At 41.1% G+C, this 12,076-nt stretch overlaps 1 protein-coding gene across 1 annotated transcript in view; it reads right to left on the minus strand.

Moving 5' to 3' along the window:
* Positions 1-382: 382 nt before the first annotated feature.
* The window catches only part of ramp1 (receptor activity modifying protein 1), a 90,732-nt gene continuing 79,038 nt past the window's right edge, over positions 383-12,076 (minus strand). Inside the window, exon 3 of the mRNA XM_046369205.1 lies at positions 383-1,516. Coding sequence (XP_046225161.1) covers positions 1,261-1,516 — 256 coding nt within the window. The 3' untranslated portion in view covers positions 383-1,260. The remainder of the gene's footprint in view (positions 1,517-12,076) is intronic.

Genomic DNA, 12,076 nt, shown 5'->3' on the forward strand with positions numbered 1-12,076 from the left:
TGTGAAGAGTAAGCAGGTATCTACTTGGAGGTCTTGGGAGCTCAGATCTTGTAGCAAAACCGTGTCTCAGCCATAGTAATATAAAGGCAATTAGTAAGGCAGCCAGACACGCAGACGCTTTGCCTCTCAGTACTAATAAGATGAAGAGTGCGTCAGAAAATGCCATTAGCAGGATGCTCTGCTCTTAAAGGCAATGTCCCTATCTGGTGATGACAGCATTAGCCTTACTAAAGACCCAATCAACTCAGATGTTACACAGACACGACGGTGTGTCAGTAACTTACAAAACAATCCACAAGCCTCGTGACTACGAAGATAAAAGTTATACCCACCAAACCAGCGTTGCAAAGCACCCGATACACAAAGTCACGTCTTTGTTTTTAATCCAAGTTTATTGAACACAGTCATTATGAAATACCAACAGTAGGCTATTAATCCATCATTTGCACAGTATGTTGTACCTCAGTCTCGCACACATCATAAAATAATATTATCTTTTTCATATTCACTTTCTATTCATGGACACATTTGATTTGAATATTTTTGTAATTATTTTTGTTACTGACAGGTACTTTGGCACAGTACACAAAGTAAGGACTTGAAGTGTGGAGTGCAGAAATTTGTTGGTTCTGACAGGCAAGGACAGGAACAGGGGGGACCAAACAGTGTTTGAGGAGAGTACAGAGTGCACAGACAACATCCATAAAGCACAGAGATGATAGGACGATGCTTTACATCAACCAATCAGTGACTGACTGTAAAAAGTCCACTCCAGGAGCTGTGCCAAAGTGTCTCAACTCACTGCACAGGAAATTACCTAATGTGTCCAGGAAGTCCTTCAAACCAATCAGACACCATCTGTCCTTCATGGCAAACAGCTTGTGATTCTCCAGCCAGATTGGATTTAGTAGATAAAGGGCAATGGAATCACTCTTCCATTTTTAAACCAGTCCGTCTGCAGGGTATAATTACTGTAGTTATATGAACTCTCATCTTGTAGTCCGTGTACATTCCTATATCCTGTGCCTCTAGCTCCGCCTCCTATCAAACAGACTGATAGGACCAGAGATGCTCTATAATGTTATCCTTGAGACAGGCTTAGACAGGCCTCCCAGTCCCTCACCTGGTCCATGATGTCTGTTCTGTAGTAGGTAGCAGCAGTGTTATGTGTATCTGAGTCTGTCATGGTTGGAGGTGGAGGTGAAGGGGGCCTCCTCTAGACCTCTTCTCCCTGGCTGGTGGCCTGGAGGTTGGACCCGGCTACACCATGCCTTCACTGCGCTTGCTCCTCCACACCACTAGGGCAGTCATGAGCAACGTGACAAGGATGGGCACCACGATGAATGGCCCAAGGATACGGTTGGGTGGATCACGCAGCAGCCGTCCCGACAGGGAGCAGTCGTGGAAGTAGTGCTTGTGGATGCGGATGAAGAACTCGTCCACCAGCCGGTTGGGCCAGAAACAGTCCATCTTCAGGGCGATCAGGTAGGTGCAGTTGGTGAGCTCACCGTAAGGTCTGTAAGGGAGAGACAGAAAGGAACAGTGGGAGGTCACATTAATGGAATGAAGACCAGTTTTATGTATCATACGTCCCAATGAGGGTAAATAATAGCTACACCTTTCAATAGACATTTAGGACAGTTTGGGGTTCTTAATGCGTCTCCAAAGTGTGGTTTTTAAATTGAACACCAGTTTCATGATCTACAGTGTAATTTTTATTGAACCTTTTATTTAAGCAGGGAGCCATGCTGAGACCAAGAGCAGAACAGAACACATCAATAAACAACAATTACACCAGATCTATATACACATCAATTACACTATACATATCTATATACACATCAATTACACTATACATATCAATTACACTATACATATCTATATACACATCAATTACACTATACATATCAATTACACTATACATATCTATATACACATCAATTACACTATACATATCAATTACACTGTACATATCTATATACACATCAATTACACTACACATATCTATATACACATCAATTACACTATACATATCTATATACACATCAATTACACTATACATATCTATATACATATCTATATACACATCAATTACACTATTCATATCTATATACACATCAATTACACTATACATATCTATATACACATCAATTACACTATACATATCTATATACACATCAATTACACTATACATATCTATATACACATCAATTACACTATACATATCTATATACACTCAATTACACTATATCTATATACACTATATCAATTCTACACTATACATATCAATTACACTATACATATCTATATACACATCAATTACACTATACATATCTATATACACATCAATTACACTATACATATCTATATACACATCAATTACACTATACATATCTATATACACATCAATTACACTATACATATCTATATACACATCAATTACACTATACATATCTATATACACATCAATTACACTGTACATATCAATTACACTGTACATATCTATATACACATCAATTACACTATACATATCAATATACATATCTATTACATATCTATACATATCATATCTATATACACATCAATTACACTATACATATCTATATACACATCAATTACACTATACATATCAATTACACTATATATATCAATTACACTATACATATCTATATACACATCAATTACACTGTACATATCAATTACACTGTACATATCTATATACACATCAATTACACTATACATATCAATTACACTATACATATCTATATACACATCAATTACACTATACATATCTATATACACATCAATTACACTATACATATCAATTACACTATACATATCAATTACACTGTACATATCTATATATACATCAATTACACTATACATATCAATTACACTATACATATCTATATACATATCAATTACACTATACATATCTATATACATATCTATATACACATCAATTACACTATACATATCTATATACACATCAATTACACTATACATATCTATATCCACATCAATTACAGTATACATATCAATTACACTATACATATCAATTACACTATACATATCTATATACACATCAATTACACTACACAGTTGAAGTCGGAAGTTTACATACACCTTAGCCAAATACATTTAAACTCAGTTTTTTTCAATGCTGACATTTAAACCTAGTAAAAATTTCCTGCGTTAGGTCAGTTAGGATCACCACTTTATTTTAAGATTGTGAAATGTCAGAATAATAGCAGAGAGAATGATTTATTTCAGCTTTTATTTCTTTCATCACATTCCCAGTGGGTCAGAAGTTTACATACACTCAATTAGTATTTGGTAGCATTGCCTTTAAATTGTTTAACTTGGGTCAAACGTCAAACTTGGGCCAAAATTCACCCAACTTATTGTGGGAAGCTTGTGGAAGGCTACCAGAAACGTTTGACCCAAGTTAAACAATTTAAAGGCAATGCTACCAAATAGTATTTGAGTGTATTTGAACTTCTGACCCACTGGGAATGTGATGAAAGAAATAAAAGCTGAAATAAATAATTCTCTCTGCTATTATTCTGACATTTCACATTCTTAAAATAAAGTGGTGATCCTAACTGACCTAACGCAGGGAATTTTTACTAGGATTAAATGTCTGGAATGGTGAAAAACTGAGTTTAAATGTATTTGTCTAAGGTGTATGTAAACTTCCGACTTCAACTGTATATCTATGTGCACATCAATTACACTGTACATATCTATATACACAACAATACATTGAAATGCATCCCCAAAACATGAAGAAGCTAAACACAAATCATATGAAACGAACACATTCTTCAGTAAAAGGGCCCTCTAACATCTACCTGGATTGCCTTCATGGAACGTACTGTAGGCAATGTTCATTTGAAGTTAGGGAAGAGACCTTGAAAACGGGATACACACACTAATGGTGCAATCAACCGTCGTGTGCAAATCAATATTTTCCCTCATACAGCTCTCTGCGTGTGACTGTGCTCCCTAGTGTGTATAGGCCTGCTATGATTGAGAGTAATGACCCCTGGTAATGACAGAGGACAGATAGAGAGTGAAAAACACAGAGACACACATCCACCCTCCCCTCCTCCTGAACAAGAGCTCTCCCAACTCTCCTCAGAACATGCCCTCCATATGGCCTGCTCTTTCTACCCACATCCTCCCTGGTGTGGCATGCCTGGCATAGCTAGGACCTTTTTATAATCCACAGGTGTCCCCTAACACAACCGAGGGGTAAAGTCTGTCTCAGCTTACCCAATCCCCCAGTGGGAGAATGATACACAGGGTAAAAGGCAGACCATCTGGCTCATCTTCCAAGGCAGACAGACATTATAATCATGCATCGTGATCATTATGAACAGAAGAGAGAGGAAGAGAGAGAGGAACGAGGGAGAGAGAGGTGAGAGAGAAATAATGAAAAAGAGAGGAAAGAGAAGAGAGAGAAATAGTGATAGTTGATATTCTGTGTAGGAGAACACAGTGTAAAATTAGACCTCAGCAAGAATAGAAATATGAGCAAACCCCTATTCTCTCCTCACACATTTATCCACTACAGATGTACGGCCATGACCAATTTATTGACATGACAGGATGTAATACCTTTATATTACAGCTGCTTTATTGAAAGAACACTCTTGCCAAAGTCACGTCATCTGCAACATTCCATCATCGGAGGAAATTAATCGTTCCTAGACAGTCCCTTTTCTCTCCCTGTACGTTTCTCCAAAACATTTCTCCCTAAGAGCCTATGGCGATGCTTCATTGGCTAAGGCAAGGGCACCCCTGCTAACTGGAACCTATTCAGTACTGAGAACTAAGAGATTTATAATAACCCAGATATGGCACAATTTCAAGAGCTCCGCTAAACGTGTCTTGTCTCAACACACACAGGAGGTTGTATCTTCCCTTGTCTGTATTAACTTACCTTGTCTGAACTCACACACATATACCTGTAATCATTTCTCCTGTATGATCCTATCTTCTTTACATGACCTAATGTGGAGTATATATGCTCTGGCTCTTCTAATACAGTTTAGCTATGTGACCTGCTGAACTATGTGAAGTGGGGGTTTGCATATGCAGAAGGTGTGGTAGTTATTGTAATTCTTCGGTACTATGACATATTTATTGCCTTACCACCTCACGCCATTTGCACACACTGATTTTGTGTTTATTGACTGTATGCTTGTTTATCTCATGTGTAATTCTGTGTTGTTGTTTGTGTCACACTGCTTTGCTTTATCTTGGCCAGGTCGCAGTTGTAAATGAGAACTTGTTCTCAACTGGCCAACCTGGTTAAATAAAGGTGTTCTCAACTAGCCTACCTGGTAAAATAAAGGTGAAATAAAAATGTATAAAAAATTGTCCTTATAGTTTTATATCGCATCAGAAGAGAACAGTGTTATTCCCCTTGTATTATTTCTACAGATCCCCCTCCTTCCTGCTCTTCCAGGAGACATGTCAGTTTAAATCCACCCCCTCCTTCCTGCTCTTCCAGGGAACATGTCAGTTTAAATCCACCCCCTCCCTCCTGCTCTTCCAGGGAACATGTCAGTTTAAATTCACCCCCTCCTTCCTGCTCTTCCAGGGAACATGTCAGTGTAAATCTACCCCCTCCTTCCTGCTCTTCCAGGGAACATGTCAGTTTAAATCCACCCCCTCCTTCCTGCCCTTCCAGGGAACATGTCAGTTTAAATCCACCCCCTCCTTCCTGCTCTTCCAGGGAACATGTCAGTTTAAATCCACCCCCTCCTTCCTGCTCTTCCAGGGAACATGTCAGTTTAAATCCACCCCTCCTTCCTGCTCTTCCAGGGAACATGTCAGTTTAAATCCACCCCCTCCTTCCTGCTCTTCCAGGGAACATGTCAGTTTAAATCCACCCCTCCTTCCTGCTCTTCCAGGGAACATGTCAGTTTAAATCCACCCCCTCCTTCCTGTTCTTCCAGGGAACATGTCAGTTTAAATCCACCCCTCCTTCCTGCTCTTCCAGGGAACATGTCAGTTTAAATCCACCCCTCCTTCCTGCTCTTCCAGGGAACATGTCAGTTTAAATCCACCCCTCCTTCCTGCTCTTCCAGGGAACATGTCAGTTTAAATCCACCCCCCTTCCTGCTCTTCCAGGGAACATGTCAGTTTAAATCCACCCCCTCCTTCCTGCTCTTCCAGGGAACATGTCAATTTAAATCTACCCCCTCCTTCCTGCTCTTCCAGGAGACATGTCAGTTTAAATCCACCCCTCCTTCCTGCTCTTCCAGGGAACATGTCAGTGTAAATCCACCCCCTCCTTCCTGCTCTTCCAGGGAACATGTCAGTGTAAATCCACCCCCTCCTTCCTGCTCTTCCAGGGAACATGTCAGTTTAAATCCACCCCCTCCTTCCTGCTCTTCCAGGGAACATGTCAGTGTAAATTCACCCCTTCCTTTCTGCTCTTCCAGGAGACATGTCAGTTTAAATCCACCCCTCCTTCCTGCTCTTCCAGGGAACATGTCAGTGTAAATCTACCCCCTCCTTCCTGCTCTTCCAGGGAACATGTCAGTTTAAATCCACCCCTCCTTCCTGCTCTTCCAGGGAACATGTCAGTGTAAATCCACCCCCTCCTTCCTGCTCTTCCAGGAGACATGTCAGTTTAAATCCACCCCCTCCTTCCTGCTCTTCCAGGGAACATGTCAGTGTAAATCCACCCCCTTCCTTCCTGCTCTTCCAGGGAACATGTCAGTGTAAATCCACCCCTCCTTCCTGCTCTTCCAGGGAACATGTCAGTGTAAATCCACCCCCTCCTTCCTGCTCTTCCAGGGAACATGTCAGTGTAAATCCACCCCCCTCCTTCCTGCTCTTCCAGGGAACATGTCAGTGTAAATCCACCCCTCCTTCTGCTCTTCCAGGGAACATGTCAGTGTAAATCCACCCCCTTCCTTCCTGCTCTTCCAGGGAACATGTCAGTGTAAATCCACCCCCTCCTTCCTGCTCTTCCAGGAAACATGTCAGTGTAAATCCACCCCCTTCCTTCCTGCTCTTCCAGGGAACATGTCAGTGTAAATCCACCCCCTCCATTCTCTCTCACATACTGTCCTCTTCGATGTACTCTTTACTGTTTACTTTCCATACTGCAACATTAGAGGCCTTGGAAGCTGTTGACAGACTGACTGATGGCAAGAAACAGACAGACAGACAGACAGACAGACAGACAGACAGACAGACAGACAGACAGACAGACAGACAGACAGACAGACAGACAGACAGACAGACAGACAGACAGACAGACAGACAGACAGACAGACAGACAGACAGACAGACAGACAGACAGACAGACAGACAGACAGACAGACAGACAGACAGACAGACAGACAGACAGACAGACAGACAGACAGACAGACAGACAGACAGACAGACAGACAGACAGACAGACAGACAGACAGACAGACAGACAGACAGACAGACAGACGGTTTGACACACACACACACAGACACACACACACAGTCACACACACACAGTCACACATATGCACAGCCATGCACGAAACAAGACTCGCGCTCCAAAGCAGTATCTAGTGTTCACACTGCTTGCTATAAACGGTTAGCTAACATTTCACTGCCTCCGCTCCGATCACCCAGTTCCCATTCCAGAACAAAAAGAATGGCACCTTGCGTTATAAACCAACAGGTGGTAAAAAGTCCCCTTACCTTCCTGGATGTACAGAAGCCGCTGCAACCTGGACGTAACATAGTAAATGTCAATCCGAGACGCTCCAATTAGTATGATATGTTATGTTTCGTATGGTATGTATTTATCTGTAGAGGTCCATCATCCACTTGGTATGATATGTTACGAATTACAATTTCTATGATACAGTATGTTATGAATTTGCTAAATTTATATGTTACGGATAAAAATGTGTTGTGGCTAATGTTCGTTAGGTGGCTACGGCTAACGTTAGCTGAGTGGCTAAGGCTAATGTTAGCTGTGTGGTTAAGGCTAATGTTAGCCAGGTGGCAACCATTAGAGTTAGGGGTTAGGGGTTAGGGTTAAGGTAAGCCATAGCCGTGGGAGGTGCTTTGAGGGTGGTGGTGCTGCGATTTTTTGGGGGTGCACAGAAGAAGAAGAAATTGTGCGCTGAAAACAGCTATATTGGTCTACTAATACAGGGCAAGTAAAGGCCCAGTGTTACAGACGTCTATATTGATCTGCTAATACAGGGCTAGAAAAGGTCTGTTAATACAGGGCTAGTAAAGGTCTGTTAATACAGGGCTAGTAAAGGTCTGCTAATACAGGGCCAGTAAAGGTCTGTTAATACAGGGCCAGTAAAGGTCTGTTAATACAGGGCTAGTAAAGGTCTGCTAATACAGGGCCAGTAAAGGTCTGCTAATGCAGGGATAGTAAAGGTCTGCTAATACAGGGCCAGTAAAGGTCTGTTAATACAGGGCTAGTAAAGGTCTGCTAATACAGGGCTAGTAAAGGTCTGCTAATACAGGGCTAGTAAAGGTCTGCTAATACAGGGCCAGTAAAGGTCTGCTAATACAGGGCTAGTAAAGGTCTGCTAATACAGGGCTAGTAAAGGTCTGCTAATACAGGGCTAGTAAAGGTCTGCTAATACAGGGCCAGTAAAGGTCTGTTAATACAGGGCTAGTAAAGGTCTGTTAATACAGGGCTAGTAAAGGTCTGTTAATACAGGGCTAGTAAAGGTCTGTTAATACAGGGCTAGTAAAGACCCAGTGTTACAGACTTCTATATTGGTCGGCTAATACAGGGCTAGTAAAGGTCTGCTAATACAGGGCTAGTAAAGGTCTGCTAATACAGGGCTAGTAAAGGTCTGCTAATACCGGGCTAGTAAAGGCCCAGCGTTACAGACGTCTATATTGGTCTGTTAATACAGGGCTAGTAAAGGTCTGTTAATACAGGGCTAGTAAAGACCAAGTATTACAGACGTCTATATTGATCTGCTAATACAGGGCTAGTAAATGTCTGTTAATACAGGGCTAGTAAAGACCCAGTATTACAGACGTCTATATTGGTCTGTTAATACAGGGCTACAGACGTCTAAATGGTCTGTTAATACAGGGCTAGTAAAGGTCTGTTAATACAGGGCTAGTAAAGGTCTGTTAATACAGGGCTAGTAAATTGGTCTGTTAATACAGGGCTAGTAAAGGTCTGTTAATACAGGGCTAGTAAAGACCCAGTGTTAGACCCAGTGTAATACAGGGCTAGTAAAGGTCTGTTAATACAGGGCTAGTAAATGTCTGTTAATACAGGGCTAGTAAAGACCAAGTATTACAGTCTGATCTAATACAGGGCTAGTAAAGGTCTGTTAATACAGGGCTAGTAAAGACCCAGTATTACAGACGTCTATATTGGTCTGCTAATACAGGGCTAGTAAAGGTCTGTTAATACAGGGCTAGTAAAGGTCTGTTAATACAGGGCTAGTAAAGGTCTGTTAATACAGGGCTAGTAAAGGTCTGTTAATACAGGGCTAGTAAAGACCCAGTGTTAGACGTCTATATTGGTCTGCTAATACAGGGCTAGTAAAGGTCTGTTAATACAGGGCTAGTAAAGGTCTGTTAATACAGGGCTAGTAAAGACCCAGTGTTACAGACGTCTATATTGGTCTGCTAATACAGGGCTAGTAAAGGTCTGTTAATACAGGGCTAGTAAAGGTCTGTTAATACAGGGCTAGTAAAGGTCTGTTAATACAGGGCTAGTAAAGGTCTGTTAATACAGGGCTAGTAAAGACCCAGTGTTACAGACTTCTATATTGGTCGGCTAATACAGGGCTAGTAAAGACCCAGTATTACAGACTTCTATATTGATCTGCTAATACAGGGCTAGTAAAGACCCAGTGTTACAGACTTCTATATTGGTCGGCTAATACAGGGCTAGTAAAGGTCTGTTAATACAGGGCCAGTAAAGGTCTGTTAATACAGGGCCAGTAAAGGTCTGTTAATACAGGGCTAGTAAAGGTCTGTTAATACAGGGCTAGTAAAGGACTGTTAATACAGGGCTAGTAAAGGTCTGCTAATACAGGTCTAGTAAAGACCCAGTATTACAGACGTCTATATTGATCTGCTAATACAGGGCTAGTAAAGGTCTGTTAATACAGGGCTAGTAAAGGTCTGCTAATACAGGGCTAGTAAAGGCCCAGTATTACAGACGTCTATATTGATCTGCTAATACAGGGCTAGTAAAGACCCAGTGTTACAGACTTCTATATTGATCTGCTAATACAGGGCTAGTAAAGGTCTGCTAATACAGGGCTAGTAAAGACCCAGTATTACAGACGTCTATATTGATCTGCTAATACAGGGCTAGTAAAGGTCTGTTAATACAGGGCTAGTAAAGGTCTGTTAATACAGGGCTAGTAAAGGTCTGTTAATACAGAGCTAGTAAAGGTCTGTTAATACAGGGCTAGTAAAGGTCTGCTAATACAGGGCTAGTAAAGGTCTGTTAATACAGGGCTTGTAAAGGTCTGTTAATACAGGGCTAGTAAAGGTCTGCTAATACAGGGCTAGTAAAGGTCTGTTAATACAGGGCTAGTAAAGGTCTGCTAATACAGGGCTAGTAAAGGCCCAGCGTTACAGACGTCTATATTGGTCTGTTAATACAGGGCTAGTAAAGGTCTGTTAATACAGGGCTACTAAAGACCCAGTATTACAGACGTCTATATTGATCTGCTAATACAGGGCTAGTAAAGGTCTGTTAATACAGGGCTAGTAAAGACCCAGTATTACAGACGTCTATATTGATCTGCTAATACAGGGCTAGTAAAGGTCTGTTAATACAGGGCTAGTAAAGACCCAGTATTACAGACGTCTATATTGATCTGCTAATATAGGGCTAGTAAAGGTCTGCTAATACAGGGCTAGTAAAGAACTGTTAATACAGGGCTAGTAAAGGCCCAGTATTACAGACGTCTATATTGATCTGCTAATACAGGGCTAGTAAAGGCCTGTTAATACAGGTCTAGTAAAGACCCAGTGTTACAGACGTCTATATTGGTCTGTTAATACAGGGCTAGTAAAGGTCTGTTAATACAGGGCTCGTAAAGGTCTGTTAATACAGGGCTAGTAAAGGTCTGTTAATACAGGGCTAGTAAAGGACTGTTAATACAGGGCTAGTAAAGGTCTGTTAATACAGGGCTAGTAAAGGACTGTTAATACAGGGCTAGTAAAGGTCTGCTAATACAGGGCTAGTAAAGACCCAGTATTACAGACGTCTATATTGGTTTGCTAATACAGGGCTAGTAAAGGTCTGTTAATACAGGGCTAGTAAAGGTCTGTTAATACAGGGCTAGTAAAGGTCTGTTAATACAGGGCTAGTAAAGGTCTGTTAATACAGGGCTAGTAAAGGTCTGTTAATACAGGGCTAGTAAAGGTCTGCTAATACAGGGCTAGTAAAAGTCTGCTAATACAGGGCTAGTAAAGGTCTGTTAATACAGGGCCAGTAAAGGTCTGTTAATACAGGGCTAGTAAAGGTCTGTTAATACAGGGCTAGTAAAGGTCTGTTAATAAAGGGCTAGTAAAGGTCTGTTAATACAGGGCTAGTAAAGGTCTGTTAATACAGGGCTAGTAAAGGACTGTTAATACAGGGCTAGTAAAGGTCTGCTAATACAGGGCTAGTAAAGACCCAGTATTACAGACGTCTATATTGGTTTGCTAATACAGGGCTAGTAAAGGTCTGTTAATACAGGGCTAGTAAAGGTCTGTTAATACAGGGCTGGTAAAGGTCTGTTAATACAGGGCTAGTAAAGGTCTGTTAATACAGGGCTAGTAAAGGTCTGTTAATACAGGGCTAGTAAAGGTCTGCTAATACAGGGCTAGTAAAGGTCTGCTAATACAGGGCTAGTAAAGGTCTGTTAATACAGGGCCAGTAAAGGTCTGTTAATACAGGGCTAGTAAAGGTATGTTAATACAGGGCTAGTAAAGGTCTGTTAATACAGGGCTAGTAAAGGTCTGCTAATACAGGGCTAGTAAAGGTCTGTTAATAAAGGGCTAGTAAAGGTCTGTTAATACAGGGCTAGTAATACAAAACAGTTAATCTGATAATGCTTGTGGAATATAAAAT

The sequence above is a fragment of the Oncorhynchus gorbuscha genome, linkage group LG01, assembly GCF_021184085.1.
Source record: "Oncorhynchus gorbuscha isolate QuinsamMale2020 ecotype Even-year linkage group LG01, OgorEven_v1.0, whole genome shotgun sequence".
NCBI classification, from domain to species: Eukaryota; Metazoa; Chordata; class Actinopteri; order Salmoniformes; family Salmonidae; genus Oncorhynchus; species Oncorhynchus gorbuscha.